The 21,503-nt window shown below is 39.4% G+C and overlaps 2 protein-coding genes and 1 long non-coding RNA gene across 3 annotated transcripts; 2 read left to right on the top strand and 1 right to left on the bottom strand.

Annotated features, from left to right (window-relative positions):
* The first annotated feature begins 2,374 nt into the window (after positions 1-2,374).
* cyp26c1 (cytochrome P450, family 26, subfamily C, polypeptide 1) lies at positions 2,375-10,695 on the top strand. Its single transcript, XM_088634947.1, has 7 exons — positions 2,375-2,585; positions 3,220-3,583; positions 4,112-4,336; positions 4,755-5,030; positions 6,260-6,415; positions 6,682-7,155; positions 8,650-10,695. The coding sequence occupies exons 2-7, from the start codon at positions 3,338-3,340 to the stop codon at positions 9,016-9,018; spliced, it is 1,746 nt and encodes a 581-aa protein (XP_088491073.1). The 5' UTR covers positions 2,375-2,585; positions 3,220-3,337; the 3' UTR covers positions 9,019-10,695.
* Positions 10,696-13,459: 2,764 nt separating this feature from the next.
* LOC148661348 (uncharacterized) lies at positions 13,460-15,043 on the bottom strand. The gene is made up of 2 exons (XR_015939507.1): positions 14,909-15,043; positions 13,460-13,899 (listed from the first exon to the last, which is right to left on the bottom strand). It is a non-coding gene; the product is annotated as an uncharacterized LOC148661348 (long non-coding RNA).
* cyp26a1 (cytochrome P450, family 26, subfamily A, polypeptide 1) lies at positions 14,879-18,704 on the top strand. Its single transcript, XM_088634946.1, has 7 exons — positions 14,879-15,185; positions 15,535-15,759; positions 15,989-16,270; positions 16,404-16,553; positions 16,673-16,807; positions 16,915-17,067; positions 17,898-18,704. Exons 1-7 carry the CDS (start codon positions 14,997-14,999, stop codon positions 18,240-18,242), a joined length of 1,479 nt encoding a protein of 492 aa, XP_088491072.1. The 5' UTR covers positions 14,879-14,996; the 3' UTR covers positions 18,243-18,704.
* The last annotated feature ends 2,799 nt before the right edge of the window (positions 18,705-21,503 follow it).

Here is a 21,503-nt window from a genome sequence, read left to right as displayed (position 1 = left end):
CTGTGTGATGTGTCCCATGATCATTTAATGCGTTCGTTTTCTTTTCGGGCTAGTTAAATAAAATCTATAATTTATTACCAAACAAAAGCTTGGTAAGGCATTGTGATCGTCTGTCATGTAGTAGTAAGGTCAGTCTATACATTAGCTATGTGACTTTCTGTGGCTTTACCGTGAAGGGCTTTTCATTTAATAACGCCTGAATTGGGCAATTTCAGGAAGACGAAAGTGGCCTTTAAATCCTAAACGTCTTTACTAGCATCTTCATGTGAATTTCAGTATGCGTTGAACACATAAAGGTCTTTAATTTGAATTTATTATTATCTCTTAGGCAAGTTTGTTTTGCGGAAAAGTCCAACACAGCATAAATATAACCGTTATCGACAAAAAGGTCAGGAAAAACAATATTTTAGGAACACGTCAAATAAAAGCTATAATCAAATATTTTTAGCATACTTTATTCAATAACTGAAGTTCTCAGTATTACGAACATGCTGAATTATTAAGCATGTATACAGGCTAGGGGGTAAAGACTGAAATCGCAAGGACAAAAAGTATTTTAATCAAATTTAGATAACCTCATGACAAACATGGATACAAACACGTGTACACGTTTTTTTTATATGTAAAGATCTTACTGATTGCAGCCTTGTACTGAGAATATACCTGAATAATATAAAACTGCGCAAGGAAGAACGCTTTTGATGCAGTCTTCTGGCTTAAAAGTAAATAAACTTGTATAGAAACATACATAGGTGTGTTAACAGCAGATCTTTGCTAAAAACATGTTCTCGGTATTTAAGGGAACATTTATTTGCCAATATTTAAAAACATTCTAAAACGTTCACAGTGAACAATGTTATAAATCAGCATTATGAAATCCCGTGAATATAAAATACAAAACTAAATGACCAGCGAACGGCGATAGAACAAATGCTCAAATTAGCCCATGTAAACTAATGGTCTCCGGAATTACCCAAATTGGGTCCGAAAACAAAGTTCCCAGTGGGCAAAAGACGTATAATATACGTCTATTAAACGCATACCTTAGACATCTAAATGTGGTCCGCAATTCGTCTAGAATGAAATTCTAATCTACGTCTATTGTTATACGTCAATTATACGTCTATGATTAGATGTTCATTAAATGGTACGTAAATGGTTGGAGTTCTATTATACGGATAAATTTAGAAGACTATTATACATATCCGTAATCGATACATTGAATGAAAAGCAAATCGATAATTATCACGTTAATAACGTGAGTTTTTCTATGGATATGTCCTGGATTAAAGCACATTGGAGCCTATTAATTTAATGTTTATCTTCACACACAGAAAAGCCGTTTACAAATTGTAGCATCAAGACGGAGGACCCGGGGCGCTTTCCAACTTGATATTTAACTAATTAACCTAGCTTTTAATTGCCTAACTTCCAAAATGCCGAAGGAAAGCGGAGCCAACTCTTAAGTGGCAGTATCCTCCTGAGGTTGTCCGATGGTTCCATTGACGGGAGACGTCCACAGTCGGGCATCAAAACAAACTGTAGCAGGTGTCCCCTGTCCCGAAACGGAAAAAGATACATTACACCTGGACGCGCCAGGGAGATGTGGAACTGAAGCCTTTCTAAAACTCCCCATTCAAGAGTTATTCATCACACTGTGAAAAGTGCGAAAGAGTTATTTTGTTAATGATAATGTTGTAGTTTGAACGTCTGTCTTATTATATTATTATTAATGATAAAATGTAAAAGATTGGTTGTTTTGATTTGATAGAAGAATCGATTCTTAACTACATTCATTTCGAAAATGGAGTGCGCTATGTTTTTGTGAAGGATGTTTTAAATTACAATATCCAAATATTCATATTATTTTTACCTTCGAAGTATTTTAAAATATCTATATAGTGTATACAAACGGGTTCAGATAGTATCTAGTCTTTACTCCAATATAGAAACCGCGATCATGGATATGCACTTCAAAATGTCATTTACTGTGTCGTGTGAAAACCTGCTGAGTTTCCCCGTTGCATGTTTTAAAATGACGTTATTTAAGCGTGCTATACAGTCCATTCAAAGTATATTCAAAGAATATACAATAATGTCCATGTTCCTTGCGTGCTTATTGCGAGAAATATAAAGAAAGCTATTTTTTCTGGAACTCAAGACTTTCACTCTTGACTTTGGATAAATATTTGGGCAGTGAATCAGGCTGGGCTGGAGATGAATGACTGAGGTCGGATTAAGCTCTGTGAATGGCAGTGCATTTAAACCGTGGATTTCCTGCGATTGGTTACCTGTTTCCTCAATGAACCGCCACCCGATCCTCAAGCGCTACTGAACTGTTTCAGAAAGTCTCTCCCGCTCCCTCAAACTGCGAGTGTAGCTACATGATCACCAACTTGGCTCCAGTCATCTCGACATATCAGCCTCTTTAAATATGCAAAATCCACGTCATCTGCGAAGGTGGATCATATAGTGTGCCAATATCTATAAAGCTCTGTGCGAACAGAAACATTAAAGATTATTTGGCAAGAGACATTCACTGAAGAGATTTCACTGTCATCGACATGGTCTGCACTTAAAACGGAGTAAGTCTCGTAGCTGTCTTCGGCATTTCTGATTCTGTTTTTAATTGTTTGTTTCAATCTTAACGTGTAAAGGTAAAAAAAAACGACGTTTAAAGTGATCGGAGGAGTTTTAATCACGAGTCAATGAGCGACATTGCCAGTCGGCACCCGGGTTTTCGTTGTACTGTTTCTTATCCGGTGTTTTGATCAATTGTTATGTAAAATGTAAGATAACATGTCAGCTAAAAGAGCAGCTCTGCGATTTATTAATGCCAGCTAATTAAAATTATTATGTGTCTTGGAATACTGAGCCTCTTGAGTTGCACTAAAGCGCATTAACAGGCGTGCGTGCACATGCATTGTGGCCGAGATCTCTGCAGTGTCAGTATCTCGACCTTCTTAAGAGGACTTTCTGCTGGAAGAATTAATGAATGTCCCGACGCAAAACAACTTGCACGATAGGTTTTGTTCATTTTTTAGGCCGTGACACACCTAGCATATGTGATAAATTCACGGTTTCGAAATGAAAGCACGTTACGGGTGTACAGTAGTTGTGCCTGCCAAATCTGTGCATTGGTGTTATTTTTTCTTTAAAATAAAAATTGATTTTTTTTTTTTTGTTTGGAACGATCTAATAATGTTGTTTCATTTTCAGACTCTTAAGGCCCGGAAAAGTGTCAGAGAGATTGCCCATAACAGCATCAGCGTGGTTCTAAGTTTTTTTTTTCCACATCAATATTGTCTCAGGCTCCGATATTCCCCGAGTTGTAGAAATGTGTTCGTCAGAGTTTGGGAAGCACAATCGGATTTTGGAGATGTTTTTGCTAGAAAACAATCACTTCACGGTGCTGGCAGCTGTCATCACCTCCGTGCTGTCTGTGCTGCTGTTGCTCGCTGTATCCCGGCAGCTGTGGACCCTTCGATGGACCATCACAAGGGACAGAAAATGCGAACTCCCCCTCCCGAAAGGTTCAATGGGCTGGCCGCTCTTTGGAGAAACCTTCCACTGGCTATTTCAGGTACCGTGACGCGTGTGCGCAATTGTTTACTCTTCAGGAACGGCCCATAATAGCGATGCATTTAGACATGAATAAAGAGTTTACAGTTCAATGCGTTTTTTTCCCCCTCATTTTTGAGGACGGGCCTAGAAGGGGTGGTGTTTTTATTGTTGCGCTGTTCTTTTAAGACTCAGGTGACAATCAGTTTCTAGTATGTCCCCGTATGCGAGCGCTTAAAAGCGATTTAGACTCCACTGTGAAAAACCCAAGAACGTTTTTACGACCCAGATGTAAGGATAACAATTATATTTCTTTGACACTCTTTGGTTGATATATTGTAAAGGAATTTCGTCGTGGCAAGTGTGGACTTGAGCGAGATGTAATTAGTGATTTATTACCACAGACGTGCATATTCCCTTTTAGGAAACAATTCTGGTAGCAGACTAGGCAGAATCACTTTTCCACGATGTAGAGGGTAGTAGCCGAACGTCATTAGCTGGGTGCGCTTGAATTTAACACCTCTTTTACCTCGCTGTATTTTTATGACAGGGCTCCAGTTTTCACATCTCGAGGAGAGAGAAGTACGGAAATGTCTTTAAAACCCACCTTTTAGGGAAACCTGTTATCCGCGTGACAGGAGCCGAAAACGTCCGTAAAATCTTGCTGGGAGAACACAATTTAGTGAGCACACAATGGCCACAAAGCACCCGGATTATCCTGGGAGCCAACACTCTGGTTAACTCCATTGGGGACCTCCATAAACGGAAGAGAAAAGTAAGGGAACACATATTTTATTTCCCGTGCACGTGTAGCACTTACATTTTAAGTAAAAAAGCACGCCTCTTCTAGTGTATTTGCTACAGTATGTATAGCTTTCATGTGATCAAACACTTTTTGTATAGCCTGTAGAATATATCTAGAAAGAAGTTAACATTTTTAACTCGACGAGTTCATGCTTTTAATTTTGACCCGAGTAAAGGAAAGAGATTGTTCAGTGGAAAAGCAAGTCCACGCAAATTGATTCTGAGCAAACCTCAAATACTGTTGCTCTCCAATACGAAGAGTATGATGCAACGAAAGAAAATGCATGTTCTGTTTTAAGATTTATGGACAATCAGAACGTTGACATATATTTGCTAACTAAAACACCAAATGCCAATTTTTCTTGTGTTTCTCTCTTCTTCAACCCAAGATTTTGGCTAAAGTGTTCAGCCGAGCAGCTCTGGAGACCTACACTCCGCGTTTGCAAGACGTTGTCAGGTGTGAGATTGCGAAGTGGTGCTCAGAGCGTGGCTCTGTCAATGTCTATGCTGCTGCTAAAGCTCTCACCTTTCGCATCGCTATCCGAGTCCTTTTAGGGCTTAACATAGAAGAAAGTCACCTGAACTACCTCTCTAAAATCTTCGAACAACTTATGGACAACCTCTTCTCACTCCCGTTTGATGTGCCGTTCAGCGGTCTCCGTAAAGTGAGTGCAAATCTTGATTTCACTTTCTGAATAAAAATTGTTATCATTATTAACTTGTCCGGGTGTGTACTATAGACAAAGGCCCGATCTTAATTGGTGTTGAGGACCTTTGCCTTAAGAATGTCTTTTTTGGTCAGAATACGATTTAAACAACTTGTTCCCTTTTATGTACCAAAAAAGTGGTGATCTTTCCGTCCGCCCGTACGTCTTCATCCTCAACAAAACGATTAAGTCCACTGGAGGGGCTTTAGACCTCGTGCCCGAAAGACAAAGGTCTTTGTATTAACGGCTAAGTGATGTTCTGGAAGAGATGGATATTGGTTAAAACACGGAGATTGTATGGACATATTTTGGTGTTTGTTTCCTGGGAAAATATAACCTGGATAATGCAAAACAATAACATTGAAACGTTTAACAGGAAATTGAGATGTGTCTATGTTGAGCACTTTACGGGAAACATGTTTTCTGGAACTATAGAGGATGTTTCCTTGCCTGTTTATTTTTTCCTGGAATATAGTGCATTCAGTCCCTCTGTGCTATTAAACTAAATAACTCACTAGGTTTTTCACGTAGGTATTTCAGTGTAAGTTTCTTTATTCTTTCGTGGGACTATGTGAAAATAAAGTAGTCTTTAAATCCCCACAGGACAGCCACTTGAAAATACATTTTTTATTCCTAGATCTGTTTCTTTCTTTCTTAGGAAATACATTAAAATAACTAGCAAATACGTCTATCCATACTTGACACAAACTAACACGTTTCGCCTCGGCTGTATATTTTTGAAACTGCCAGTGTTCCTTCCAAAAAAAGAGTGAAACAAAAATAAGATAATTATAACTATCATCAGTTTGTTTTTTCGCAAAATCCCCAAATGATTCATATTTGATTTAACTTATTTTTAATTATTAATATTTTATTTGACATTTTTGGTATAGCCTTTTACTATGAACAAAAATATAAGGTGAATACAATTTCAGGTCAATCGAAAACAGTATACGGCTTTATATTTCTAAAGACCTATAACACGCAGCGTGCTTACTGTTATGTAACAAATTCCCGTAAAATAATGTTCCTGAATTGTTCCCCGAACATTTCCCAGTAACACGCCGGAAATGCTTACGAATTTTGTTAACTTAATATTTTAATAGTTGAATCGAACGCATAGAAGGCACGAGCATGAAGAAACAGAATGTAATGTAAATAACTATTATTTTTTCTCTAAACCTCAGGGTATGAAAGCCCGAGACACACTCCACGAGTGCATGGAGAAGATTATTAAAGAGAAACTACAGAGGCCTCAGTCCGAGGGTTACAGCGATATCTTTGATTACATGCTGAGCAGTGCCAAAGAGAACGGGCACGAGTTGAGCATACAGGAGCTGAAGGTAATTGCGTCTCTGCCGCCGGAACGCGGTCGTTCTCCAAGTCCGTCTGCAACAAGACGGCAGTTACCCAGTAATGCACTCAAGTTAATGATTGCATTTGGAAGTCGCCCTTATTTATATTTAACTTCTATTATTATGTATAATTAGACCAATTTTCACAGAAGGTGGTTTAGTCTGAGACATGGTATCATTAGAACATCTTTGGGCTTGCACTTTTATGGACGTTAGAGAAAAACCACTGAACCTGTCACACCTTTGAATTCCAGGAATCTGCGGTGGAGCTCATATTCGCTGCCCACTCCACCACTGCCAGCTCCAGCACCTCTCTCATCCTCCAGCTAATGAGACATCCCGCAGTCGCCGACAGAATCAGAGTGGAGCTGGAGACACAGGGACTCAACTGGAACTCCAACCAGATGCAACTCTCGACCAGCCAGTCGGGGAAGTCGGTGCAGGCGATTTTGTCTGAAGGTGTGTCAGAAGGAAACGAGCAGGACAGAGACTGCCGTTCCAGGGCAGCAACAATTGAGCAGAAGCCTCCGGGTGACCCTGTCTGTCGCTGTGATTTTCTGGCGGGCGGTGCAGGAGAAGAGCCATTTTCTTTCTGCCACCTGCATCATTTGAACCTGGAGAGACTGGGCCGACTTCACTACCTGGACTGCGTGGTGAAGGAAGTCCTCAGATTTCTCCCTCCTGTCTCTGGAGGTTACAGGACAGCTCTGCAAACCTTTGAACTAGACGTAAGTTTCGAGAAACAGACCCTGCTGCGTCCTTTCGAGCAACACACATCAGCAATGTGCACGTAACACTTTTCATGTGACAGGAGAAGGGTGTGGGCCTGTAGAATCTCAGCCGAAAACTGCTCCTGCATGCTAAATGAGGTCACACAGTGAAAACGAAATGCTATGATAGGACACATAACCCCCCATAATTCGCTGTAAACTTTATGGTCATCTGTATGGTCCTGTGGTGTTCCCTCGTCTCAGTTTAGACTGGTTGACTATTTAATCTTCGACAACCAGTAGAATTAGTGACAATGAAATCATACGGAATTGAAAAACGGAGTGAGTGTTTAACTCTCTGCTCCAGCGTCCTGCACTAGCAACCAGGGCGACTTTCCAGAACTTATTATTGAAGAGCGGTGGCGTGCATCCTGTGTGCCTTATTCAGGAGATGGGGCCACACGCACACAGCTCTTTTTGTTAGTGCAACATTAGATAAACCACAGGTCAAGCACAGGTCAGGTGGGAATATGTGCAGAAACAAATGCAAAGAAAACCGAAGAAACTAGGTGAGACACCCTGGCCACTTACACATACTGTAGCAGACTGTGCATGAATAGAAAACCATCCACCTATTTTTTTCTAATTATATGTTGGATCATTGGATACACAGGTAAAAGTACTAATACTTTCAAAATCAAGTCCATATTTACTAATGAACCATGTTTTTTACCTATGTGTATGTGTATGTGTATCCTTTCACGAAGACAGACGTATCATTCAAAGTGTAAAAAGCAAATGCTCTTTGGAGCCCTGACAGTTCAGTGTAGTGCAGAGGTAGGCTACTGCTGCAGTGTGTTTCTAATGCCCCCTGTTACCTTCATTGTCACGTTTGTTATGCAGCTATAAACTGAAACATTGAGATCATGTTGTAGCTGTGGGTTTTGAAGAAAAGTGGAGCTGGGAACTGGGGGTGGGTTGGATGGTGGTGATGGGGGTACCATATTTAACAAGATGTCTGAGGTCGCCCCCTATTGACTAAGTAAAGGAAATGAATTGTAAATCCAGTAGATTCAGCCAAAAGATCAACCCTGCAGAAAGCTTTATGTCCGGGGGGGTCCAATCCTCTATGGCAGGTCCAGTGTGTCTGCAGGTATTTATTCCAGTTCAGCTCGTAATGGTTACTGGCTTACCTGAACCAAATATAACAGCTTCTCCCAGCTGCTTTAACACCTTGAACACCTGAAGACACACTGGCCCTCCAGGACCAGGACTGGGTACCCCTGCGTTACGCAATGACTGCCTTTAAACCCATCTGACCCTCTTGTTCTTTAAACCAGGCCATAGTATTTGCATTATTCATTCATTTTACCTCATGATTACATTGATTCAGTTCTCACCTTTGTTTAATCGCAAGCTGTAGGTGGTCCAATTGCAAAAAATGCTGCCCAATGGCCTTGGTTTAGGTAGAGGGAGACTTAACACTTACGTATGTTTTTGTCTTGTTTTAAGGGATATCAGATTCCAAAAGGATGGAGTGTTATGTACAGCATCCGAGATACTCACGAAACAGCCGCGGTGTACCAGAACCCCGAGATCTTTGACCCGGATCGCTTCGGATCTGAGAGGGATGAGGGCAAGGCCGGACGCTTCAATTACATTCCGTTTGGTGGAGGGATCAGGAGCTGCATCGGAAGGGAGCTGGCACAAGTCATATTAAAGACTCTGGCTATTGAGCTGTTGAATACTGCCGAGTGGGAACTGGCCACACCTGCCTTCCCAAAGATGCAAACAGTACCAATCGTGCACCCTGTCAATGGACTCCATGTTTATTTCCATTTCTTAAATTCTGACACAAAGCAAGAGTCTCCAAAATCATAGTCCCGTTTTTCTAACTGTAACTGTACATAGCCTGTTAGATATTAAGTATCCCTCTAGTCTTACATGGGTTACTTCTATTTTTAACTTATTTTATGTTGTGTTTCTACACAAGGTCACTTACATTGAGACACACCACGTCAAAAAGAAGACGTAACTCCTCGTCTCAGTATAAGGAAACAATTGATTGTAATAAGCCCTTTTGTCATGTTTTTAAACATGCAGAAAACCTTTAACATTAGACAGTGAAGTAGATCACTGGAACTGTCTTCCAGTAAGGAGACACAAACACAAGTAATGTAGCCTAGAATGTTCATTTAAGTAGCTGATAGCTGGTAACAAGAGGGTCCAGTAGTTGTTAAAGGATCCCAAAAACATTTTGCTAAGCAGCCTGTTCCTCAACATGTGTGATCACTAACCATCCCCAAAGCTTCCGAGTGGTGCCTTAGTCATCGCAGGCAAGGCTGCAGGGCAAGAGATCCCTGGTCCTACCCACCTCAATCTCTTCTAAACCTCTGAAAAATGACTCATCGTGGCATTTGTTTCTTCACAGTTGTTTATCATTTTCCTGTGATATTGCCTTAGATCCAGAGTTTAATTTAGTATGCTTTTATCAAGCAAGGGCATTAGCATTCAGGTATCCAATAAAAGCATCTAACTTTATCACGATTATCACTCTTTACTTTCTTAACCATAGAACTTGTAGGAATTGACATAACCTACTGACTTTAATAATTTATGTGTGTATATATGATAAAGATTATAAATATAGCATACTATAACTTTGTTGTTTATGTGTTAAAATGAAGTAGTATAATGCCATATAAGCTTTATTTATAGAACATGTGTCAACTAAATATGAATTTAATGTGGGGAAAGTAGTATATTTTTCTCTTTATGTAAGTAGCCCTTTACTGTACCAATAAAATACATTAAAAACCGTGAACTAACAAACACCTGCACACAGTTGCTGTGTGATATTCTCCAATCTTTTACAGTAGGTCTGTTTTCTCATTAAATCAGTGAGGGGCGTAGCTATGAATTGTTAGGCAGCACTATAATGTTGATAGACCTACCTGATGAAATTGATGTGTACACTCGGGCAGGATAGGGTGAAAGGAAGGAGAAACGCAAGCGTTATAGCACTTTTTACACTTTCTCCTTATGGAGCACATTGTGATGTTGGCTTGTCAATGCAACCTAATATATAGTCCTTGGGATGATGTCAGCGTGCTTGTTAATCTTATCCTATTGATGTTCACATTAGAAGTCATTCAGTGTTTCTATGTGTTTGTCCAGTGTTCTTTATATGTGAAAAATATGATCTTATCGGTGGTATTTTTGTGATGTATCTGTGTTTTAAATAAAAACATGAACTGTTTTTTTTTAAATATATATTGGGTGTTTATATCTACATATGACATTAGTACACACTTACTAGTTAGTATACCTGTGCAGTTGTTCTCAGTGGGGCAGTAAAAAAAAGACAGAAAATATTGAAAATTGTGAAATTGCTCAATTCACCTATTCTTCTTTGTAGTAATAGTAATAGAAGTACATTTATTTGGTTGAAATCTTGTAGTTGTAATATGAAAAACAGTGTTAATAAATACCACTAATTATGCCACTGTAATTATCTGTATCTGTTACTTAATAAAATTATTTCTGGGGTATGAATAATCTAATTACAATTCACGTTCTTTCCTACAATTCATTTACACTGCCTAGAGCACTGATTTACTTATTTAGTTGTGATCTGATCATATGAACTCCCATATGTTCAAATAAAGTTTCATTTTTTTTAACCAAAGCTGACATATGTGATTGTGTATGTTTTAAATAAAATGATTTGATGATAACCATTAAAGATGTAAAATGCATTTCAACTATATTCCTAATACCCTCAAACCTTGTTTTGACAACAACACAATCTGACATTCAAATGGATCAGTATAACCATGTTAAAATCAACAATAGAAACAGAAGACAACAACATTTTTGTGTTAGAAAAGCACATTAAATGTCCATTTAATTTTGTCATTTTCTATAAACACCAAATGTTATTCCAACAGTATTGATGCAATTAATTATTACTGTTATTTGGTGCTAATTAATTTTTTTTGTTTTCCTTTTTATCGTTGCTGCTGGGGAACATACACTTACAAAGCATCTTTATTTATGAAGAGAAAGACATTCTTATCACTGGATTTAAAAAAATGTTTTAAAAAATGCTGAGAAATGGAGCTATGTGAACGCGAGATCATTTAAATTCTTATGAATAAACGTAAACATTTACAAATACGTGAGTGAAAAAATGCCATATATGACGTTTTTTAACAATAATTTAAATTAAACCCTTCAAAAGGTTACACCTTAACAGATAGCTGAGTTCTCTTGGCAGGGTGACCCTTTTTTGAACCACAAAATGATGCCCTCCTGACCTTGTCTTTAAGGTGAATGCGCATTGTTAACATTGGGTAAACCAGTAGGCGGTGGGTACAAATTTCAAAGACTAACTTTGAGCAGCACAACACCAAAGGCGCCTAAAACGAGTCAGATGACTGCACAAACAGCAGATGAGCTGGCAGTAAAATAAAATCGATGTTATGTACCCAAATGGTTATGGAAAAATAAGAGAGACTCATCTCTCTGGGGGATCTGAATGGTTTTGCTGAGGTATCGGAAAGTTTCTCTGGGATTTTAGAAAAATTAATCGGTTTATATTTAGAAAAATAAAATGTAACGTCAGTTTGGGTTTGCCAGTTTAAAGTGTGATCGGCATTGTGAAAGAGGCCGTTACCATAGCACATGGGGTCAATTAAAAGTTTCTTTACAGACAAGTGAAAAGGCTGTTTATCTCTTGACCCAATTACAAGATTACTGTAAGTGGTTTTAATTATCCCCTTTATTTGATTGTTGTGATTGACAGTAGCAGAATGGATCGCTGTGGAGATAATAAAGCTTTCCTGCCGTAATTATTGGTGCTCAGGCTCCCGTATCTCGTTATTTGATGGACAGTGAACTTGGCGAGGTTTGCGCCAGAGTTCACAGAGATGTCACGGTCCGTGTTGTAGGTCACAAGCAGGTCAGCGCTCGGGAATGGGAAAAGGACCTGGAGGCATCGCGGAGTTTTCCAGCGCTAATCCCTGACGACGCTGGGGGACACAGAGCTCATCACACTCGGAAGAGCTCACACGGGGGATTTAAAACCTTATGGACTGACAAGCGTTTACACGCCTAACCTTTAGGGTAAGTGGGTCGCGGGAGCAAATATCTTTTGACCTGTAACACAGATTCAACTTTATTACTTAAATCGAAAAGAAGTGGACGATATGCAGTTACAGGCATATTCACACCCCTCGGCTGAATCATTGCCATTAACTAATCTGTTTAGATCGTTTAATTGCGTTGTTCAAATAAACTTCATAATCAAATGAACGTTATATTTGCGAAGTTTACCAGCCACTGCTGATTCATTCTAGTGACTAACTGACTCCTGGCAATTTATCCTTGTAGCTCCAGACATAAAATGCCACCCTCTGTCCAAACTCAACTAATCCAGCAGGATCAGCACCTACAGGTACTGTTTGCTACGATTAATCCGCGTCCAGTAAACTTGGGACATCCTATCGTTGATAAGTAGGTATAGTTTTATAATAAACAACAGGAATGAATCAACGACGCCCCGTTTCCATCAATTCCAGTACGTTTACACAAGACTATATATTTTGTTTCTTTACGTCCAGTTTTTGTTTAATTGCATTCCCTACAGCTTGTTTTATTGGAGTGAGTAATATTTCTCGACCTGTAATTTCTTTATATTCTAGAATCGCGTCCCAATATTAAAGGGGTATTTAAACATGTTTTGACAGTTGGTGACAGCTCGTGTAATGAACAAGGAGCAAAATACAGCCTAAGCGTGCGGTTTTATTTACTTGGCACTTAGGAAAAATAGTAAGGCTACAACGTAAGTAGTAGTTTTAAAAATAGGATGTACGGTGTTGCTTGCCAAACACACCTGCATTCATCTTTACAGTAAGGAAGCAGGTTGCAGACACCCTGGTTAATAACATATAAATGACAGATACAGCAAATATGTGGTTAATGATTCTGAGCACTCCCTGCGAGCTGCGGGTGAACTATACTTGAACTTCGCGCAGGTAGTATGTGTGTGCAGAAGGGTGGAACAGGATATGATGGCATTTTAAGCATTTTAAACACTTGGCTGCTGCTGCCAGGTCAAAAACATTCCTTACTCATTGAAGAGCAAATCTATTTGTTCCCCATTCCAAAACTGCACCCCTAAGAACGTAGTAAGAAAGACCGAGCAACAGATCGATCTCCCTTAAAGAAATACGAACACAAATCTATACCTATTGTTCTATTGCGAACACAAATGGCGATGTTGGCGATGGTAAAAACAAAAAGCGAATCATAGATGCAAAAAAAATGGAAAATACTTTAATATTATGAATGGAAGGGTGGGGGGTGTATACAACAGTTAAGGTAGCTCGGTCAAATAGGAGAATAAGGGAACAAGGTAAATTACAGGGCAAACGGTCACGTGGCACAATACAGGGAGGCAATCTGACTTTATAATAAAAGAGAAACCTCATTAATGCGCTCCCGTTATGCGCAAAAAAACATTCTGCAAGCGGTCAGGCGGCGGTCGTGCGGGATTTTGGCATTGCAGCTGTTGTAAAAGCAACTATAAATGCTGTGGGTGGCAACAGCGCCGCTGTTTACTTTTTGATTTAACCTTGCTTTGCTCCCTTAGTTTTCAAACTGACCCGAGTTTGAACCGACGGCGAGCACTATATCATATTTTTTAGGAATCCACTTCAGTCTGACGTTGATGTAGTTTCGTGGAGGCCCTGGAAGACACTGTAAACAGGGTTAACGCCAGGCCAGACTAATTTTAGATTAGCCTGCATCTTTGCCACGACCGCTGTTTATAAAAAGTGTGGACAAGAGCTCCTCTCCATATTGTCTCCACGACGTAACGATAAACACAATGATAGTGAGTTTTACATCTGTTCCCTTGCTCCTTGGTTTCATAATTTCATGTTTGAGGCATCTATGTTTTTGTATATGGGTATATTTTTCACCTTTCTTAAATGGGTGCTTATATATACATACAATCCATAGTTAGATCATAACATCTCTAATACACACAGAGATTATAAAGTAACTATTGCAACTAACAATTTGTATTGATATTGAAGTTACTTTTACACCCGGGGAAATGACAATACATTCTGCGCACGAATTATCCTCATCACGGACGCTAACCACACTCCAAATAATTTAGAAAAATCATTGTAATGTAATGAGTCAGTGATATTGTAACTCTAAGGACAGCAATTAAAGGCTAATTGTTAAATTGAGTTAAACTACTAAGGATAAAGGTAATCGGGTAATCGACACTTAATTAGAACAGGAAATGGGAGTATATTTTGAAATTATAGTTTGGGTAAGAAAAATAAATTTTCGATCTGAATGCAGAAGTACCAGAGTCAGTAAAGAATAATTGCAATCTTGCTCAATTAAGCCCGCCCCAGGCATTACAGCTAAGAGCCCAAGCAAAGTAAGGAGTTTAAACTGCAGAATATTTGCCACAAAGAGCCCTCCGTGCTTCCCATTGTGTTGGGGAATTAACACCTTTTCAAAGTTAAATCCAAGGATTGTCTAGCTGCTCCAGGAGGTGGTATTAAAATGGGCTTATAACAAATGGTTAAGGATTTTAGGACAGCGTTTCTCCAATGGGCGGAGCAAAGAGGAATGGCACTACAATTAAAGATGAACTTTGTGTGAACTAATTTATCTGACCAAGGTAACAGGAGGCCGAGACCTGGAAACGAGTATAAAAGGGGGTATAAGCATTGAGACTCACCAGTCGAGAGAAACGCCTTTGAGAATCTTTGACCTAAAAGAGAACTGTCGGACTCCATTACATTGTAGTCCCTGGACGCAACGTCAATATGGTTTTGTATACATTATTCGCAACGGTTCTCTGCACTCTTGTGCTCCCCGTGTTGCTGTTTTTAGCGGCCGTAAAGCTCTGGGAAATTTACATTGTAAGCGGACGGGATCCCAGTTGTCGGAGCCCCCTTCCTCCAGGTACCATGGGTTTGCCGTTCCTTGGCGAGACTCTCCACATGGTCCTTCAGGTAAAGCATCTGGGTCCGGAATCGCAACACAACTGCAAAGGGCTGATATCGAGTCACGGCATGCATCCTAATTCTGTATATAGCAGGGTGTACGCGAGCGCCACCCTCTTTAAATACGAGCTACAAGTCGGCAATTAAGTTGCATTATCTAGATGAAATATATTTTAGGACGTCGATTTGTTTGCTACAATATGACCCGTTGTTGTGTTTTTCTTCGCTGTCATTTTTGAACTCTTAACTTTTTTAGGTGCACCCGGAGATTGTCATCTTTTCCTGCTATGGAAAATGCCGATGTCGGATTGCGTCAAACTCTTGACTGCAGCTAAAGCCCAGTTCCTTATCTTTGCAGAGAAGGAAATTCCTGCAGATGAAACGCCAGAAGTATGGATTTATCTACAAGACCCATCTCTTCGGCAGCCCTACGGTGCGGGTAATGGGCGCTGAAAACGTGAGGCAGATTTTGCTGGGTGAACATAAACTTGTCGCCGTTCAGTGGCCAGCGTCAGTGAGAACCATCCTTGGTTCAGACACCCTCTCCAATCTACACGGCGCGCAGCACAAGAGCAAGAAAAAGGTGAGTTAAAAATGGAGTGTCTCGCCCCCCCAGCGGATTGTAAATGTAAAAACGTTGTGCGTTTTTGTAATGTAATGTCCGGAGCCTTTTGCCCTTCTCAAAACGTTAAAGTGTAAATGCGGATACGCTCTGGTATTCTGAAATCCCTCCTGCATTGTACAAATTTCAACAAGTCTGCTCCTCGAGCCGATTTTTTTATTCATTCAGGGTTTCTTCTCGCATTTTGTAGGCGGTCATGAAAGCTTTTTCCAGGGACGCCCTGGAGCATTACATCCCAGTAATTGAAGAAGAGGTGAGGTGCGCTGTGACGACCTGGCTCCAAAGCGACTCCTGCGTGCTGGTCTACCCCGAAATGAAGCGGCTCATGTTCCGCATCGCGATGAGGATCCTGCTTGGCTTTGAGCCTGAACAAACGAAGTCCGACGAACAGGAGCTGGTGGAAGCATTTGAGGAGATGATAAAGAATCTATTCTCCCTCCCGATCGATGTGCCCTTCAGCGGCTTGTACCGGGTAAATGCCAGATGATGCTCTTGCCACGCTGATCTCGAGTGGTACCTTTGTAAATACAGACGATAAGGGCGCAGGCAGCATCCGGCGTCCAAGATGCCATTCTAAAATACTGAAATGTTTCTTTCTTTAACAGGGTCTAAAGGCTCGCAATTTTATCCATTCCAAAATTGAAGAAAATATAAAGAACAAGATCTCAAAGCCTGCCGACGAGAGGCACCACAAAGACGCCTTGCAGCTGTTGATAGAAAACTGCAGGAAAAACGGAGAGCCGCTCAATATGCAGGTAGATTTTCTTTCTCGTTGTTTCATTACCGTTCTCAGCATGGGAAAAAAAAAGTTAAGTAAAATTACAACTAGCGTTCTGCTGAATTAAATGTTGTGAAACGCGCTTTCTTCTAACAGGAGATTAAAGAATCCGCAACCGAATTGTTATTTGGAGGTCATGAGACCACCGCCAGTACAGCAACATCGCTAGTGACGTTCCTCGGTTTGCATCAGGATGTAGTGCAGCGCATGAGACAGGAGCTCTACGCGAAGGTGAAGCACAGTCGCGTTTTCCATCTCTCTCTACCCTCTTAGAGTCAAACCTGACTTCCCTTTAATTCACGGGTAAATTGTAAAACACTCCTTTCTCCTGTTTTCAGGGATTGCTGGGAGCCAATTCTCAAGACAAATCGCTGAACATCGAGACTCTGGAACAACTGAAATACATCGGATGCGTCATCAAAGAAACACTGCGGATAAACCCCTCGGTGCCTGGTGGTTTTCGCGTGGCTCTCAAAACATTTGAGCTGAACGTAAGGCAAAGTCTAGTGTGTATAACTGTTCATCAATATATTCCAAGTTTACAGCCAATCCTTTAATAGCTAGCGAAGGTGAAGGAATATCGTGTTTACAGCAGTACTTTCCAGATTTAAATAAGAAAGTAGTCACTTTTAACCGCGTCGTTCTCTTCAAATGTAAGGCGTTACGATTTAGTTGCTATTTGCTAGGTTACACTTTGTTCCCTTCATTCTTTTATTATTTCAATCTTAGATGGCACCATAACCCGCTTAGAAAAAGTAAATATTATGTAAACACGTGGAAGAAGAACCCCAGCGATTGTGCCCATACTGTAGTTCTGCCCTGCTTAGCGTAGCACTGAGATCACAATAATGTGGTTTGCACATGATTTATAATGATTTTTATAGGAAAACGGTATTGCTTGTATTCTGAGCTTTGGAAACTACTGCTTGTGAATTCCTCATGAGGAATTCCACCACAGACGTTTGTCGTCAACGCAAATAACAGCATTATGGCCCATTAAACATTCACCAATACTGTAATCCCCAGACTAATTGCCTGGATATATTGCAGACATGCCAGAAAAGTAAGATCCATGGGTCTCTTACAGTCATGGACTTCATTATGCAAAGAACTGCTTCCCATTTCATACTTGTGCATGTCAGAGTGCATGAATCCTTTTACGCACCAAATAAAATATTTTCTCCTGTGTGAAAAGAGCAAATTGCTGCAGCAGGAAGCCCGAGACCCATTGCTCTAAAACCATGTCACAAAACCATGACCTGGACCAACACCACCCATTCGCACCTGGAGATTTCTGATGACATTTTCTTTGATTTTTCAGGGCTACCAGATCCCGAAGGGGTGGAATGTCATTTACAGCATATGTGACACACATGATGTCGCGGAGGTGTTCCCTAATAAAGAGGAGTTTCACCCTGAGCGCTTTATGTCTAGAGCTCCTGAGGACACACCTGGGTACAACTACATACCTTTCGGCGGAGGCTCTAGGAGGTGTGTGGGCAAGGAGTTTGCAAAAATACTCCTCAAGATCTTTTTAATAGAGCTGACCACAAAATGCAACTGGACACTTCTGAATGGCCCCCCTACCATGAAAACGGGCCCAACTGTGTATCCAGTGGACAATCTACCCACAAAGTTCAGCAAATTTGTTGACAACTACAACTAATTCACACACAAGGAAGAGAAAGAACCTATAGCATTTAATTTGTAAATAGCCTGTTTCATTATTAATTTTAGGAGAAATGTTTTACATTTTATATTTGACTTGTATATTTTTTAATACAATAGATATTTATACGAGACCCTTAATATTTTTGTAAAGAAAAAACACTTTGCAAGCACTATATGTATGTGGATCCTAGTGATTCATTAAAGCTGATAACTTTTATTTAAAGTGAGTTAAACAAATATGTACATATCGTTATTTTAGTCATTTCTATAGCAGTTTATTTAAACTAAATAAGTTACTGTATGGGATTTATTTAAATAATTATTTTTGGACAGACGTTGAGAAATATTAAAGGAAACCTTTATAGGTTATATGTGAGACTTTTTGGGCAAAATGTCACTCATTGGAAAAACAGAAATGTGGTACTACTTTTAAATAAAAGTGCAGATTTCTATATTTCAGATGTTTCTGTGTTTATTTCTTAAAGAAATTAAAAAAAAAATATTGTGGTTGCAGATATTTTGTCATGGTCCTAGTGACAAATATTATAAATGCAATCCTCCATAAAGGGGACACACAACTGATGAATTCTAATGCAAATATCCTCTTTCTTTTCCAATCATAAAGCATTTAGTTTTACAAACTGATATGGTCAATCTTCCTGTAAAACACACAGGTGCTTACCCTTACAGTGGTTTTTGCAAGACTGGCCTGTGTGGGCAGGGGCTGGCCTGCAGGGTGATGGAATGGAATGCAGTAGGTTCTGGAGTAATGGAAAATGGGCACATGCTGATTTCATGGTTTCATAAAAGCTCCCATATGAGCAATATAATAGGAATCTTATACAATTTCTGTGCTTGGGGTAATGAAACTAAGCAATGAACTCATGAAATGTGCTCTTGTTTCTAAAGATAACCTTTAAAAACAACCTTAATGTGGTTTAACATGATGAAGTGCTGTGTTTTAAGGAACCCTTGATCAATGTCCATGTCCAATGTTTCCATATTCCAATGCAAAGCCATCACACCTGCTCTGGAAGGAATGATGTTCCAGAGTAACACACCTGTGTCATGCATCACCAATGTCTCATGACCTTCTGAGCCCACACCAACCTGGAAGGAACCGTATCTGTGCTGTGCTATCCAAACTGTAGGCAGTTTTCTTTTTCCAACAAAAGATTGATGATTTGTGCAAACAAAAAATGAAACCCTTGCCAATATACAAAATACAGCCTAATTAAAAAGCCTTACATGCATTGAAATATGCTTAACAAAATCTCGGGAAATGTGAAAAGGAGGCCTATTCTAAGACAACTGCAAGTTTCTCTTCAGTACTAGCTCAGCATTACTTTTCCCTTTAGATTAAATTAATTAGCGTCACTCTCTGTGTCCAGGTAAGATCTGTATAGTTTCTGACAATGAAATGGAAAGTACTTCCAACATAACAATATTCAGATTGGCATAGATCTAAAATACCATATTGCTACTAAGATGTTATATATTCTAGACATGTCTAATTAGACTTTTTACATGGCAAAATTCAAGACAAACTGAAGCCAATAACAGCTTTTATTATAATGCCTGAAAGGTAATACCGATGAAACTAAGCAGCACAATTTGAAGAGAGTGGCTTAGGTTGGTGAAAATCTACCCAGCAAAACAAGCTTATTACATCACATTCTAAGTTAAAATCCTGGAAACAACAGAAAATAATTTAATGACTAAACGTTCACGTCCAGAAACTCAGTTTATTTTCAAAAATTTAGGGAAAAACAAAAATTCAGTGACAGTTGTGGACCTGTGATATAATGAAGTTTATTTTTATACAGGAATAGTGTATGTCAGCTACTTACATTGTATATCAATGGTAAAAATGCCTTACATTAGGGATTAAAATGCAAAGCTCCTATTAATTCACATGGTCCTCTTTTTTTTCATTTTCTTTATATTCTTTAGTCTAATGGTTTATGCAAATATACACTATTAAACAAAGGCGGAAATACTGAATATTGGGCTACACGTTATAAAAATTGTTTGGTGAATTCGACATGACGAAGAGGAAAGCTCATTTAAAAGAATCTCCCTGCATTCGGAGTCTTTTGGAGGTCTGTGTCCTCAGCACAAAGGGTCATGGAAGAAGAACATCCTTGCATGACAGTGAGAAAACAGACTTTGCAGTGCTGGCAAACACATTGCTGTGCCTGTGCCGGGCTAGCTGCACAGTGCCTGATTTATACTTCCAGAGTTCCTCTGCTGACACCTTAATGTCCCTCCCTCCTATCGCCGCAGGTCCAGCTTCGGTGATAGATGCAGCTGAACTTTTCCTCCTATCACCTTGTAAAGAACATTTGCGTCCCCGATTGTTTAACATCTCAGGGGAAAACAAAACTTTTTTTTTTGTCCTTCAATTACCAGCCATTTTGGGCGAAATTCACAAGGATGAAACAGAATTTATTGGAGCGGTGTGAAAGAAGTTTTAAACCCACTTCTCTTTTATTCAGTCCACTGAACTGAACATTGCGCAGAGTAAATCAATGTAATTGCTGCAGGATCTGCATTGTTACAAGAGATGCTTTACGCACTGTGCTGTTGGTTATTTAGCATGTTTAATTTAAAATCCCAAGAAAAGAGCTACAGTTAACTTTCACATTTTGGGTTCTGCATGTACAGATAACAGCTGTAGCACCTGGAGAGTAATGGAAAATAATTCAACAAAGCACAAAATTAATAAATCAAAGACAAATTAATTCAAGCACTCAAAGGGCCATTTGCAGAAAACTGGGGGGAATTTTTTCACCATTTCTCCCTTTATTAACAAGAAATATTAAAAAATAAGTCTATCTTTAAAATGTGCCCTTGGGTGATGTTTTGAATACCTTTAAGTCAAATGTCATCAGGATGATTTTCATATCAGGAAGCTTTTCAAACTTAATACAGAGATAGGTTTAATAGGTAAGAGTTAGAGGCTTTTTAATTGTCATTAATAAAAAAACCATTTTACTTAAGTCTTACCCTTACCAAAGACTTAGTATATGTTTAGTGCATCAGACTGATCTACAGTTTCTGACAAAGGATGTATTATTAGAAAAAGGAGAGGAATTTTGCTTTGATTGGAAGTTTTAACCACATCTCCCTTCGAAAATAACAGACAAATAATGGGAAGTAAGGCATCAGTTCATTATTACCTTATATATAATCAGTTTTTTATATATATATGGGATTTCCATTGGTTAATTGCAGGGAACAAGTAAATACCGAT

The sequence above is a fragment of the Lepisosteus platostomus genome, chromosome 6 (assembly GCF_059453375.1).
Source record: "Lepisosteus platostomus isolate fLepPlt1 chromosome 6, fLepPlt1.hap1, whole genome shotgun sequence".
NCBI lineage: Eukaryota > Metazoa > Chordata > Actinopteri > Semionotiformes > Lepisosteidae > Lepisosteus > Lepisosteus platostomus.
The sequence above is the reverse complement of the archived record's forward strand: the minus strand, read 5'-3'. Positions and strand labels throughout refer to the sequence as shown.

Bases quoted from the DNA above. Each gene is read 5' to 3' on its own strand.
- cyp26c1 (XM_088634947.1), top strand. From the start codon at position 3,338: ATGTGTTCGTCAGAGTTTGGGAAGCACAATCGGATTTTGGAGATGTTT. The intron at 3,584-4,111 runs GTACCGTGACGC...TTTTTATGACAG, and splicing joins CCTTCCACTGGCTATTTCAG to GGCTCCAGTTTTCACATCTC. The intron at 5,031-6,259 runs GTGAGTGCAAAT...TCTAAACCTCAG, and splicing joins CGTTCAGCGGTCTCCGTAAA to GGTATGAAAGCCCGAGACAC.
- cyp26a1 (XM_088634946.1), top strand. From the start codon at position 14,997: ATGGTTTTGTATACATTATTCGCAACGGTTCTCTGCACTCTTGTGCTC. The intron at 16,271-16,403 runs GTAAATGCCAGA...TTTCTTTAACAG, and splicing joins CCTTCAGCGGCTTGTACCGG to GGTCTAAAGGCTCGCAATTT. The intron at 17,068-17,897 runs GTAAGGCAAAGT...TTGATTTTTCAG, and splicing joins TCAAAACATTTGAGCTGAAC to GGCTACCAGATCCCGAAGGG.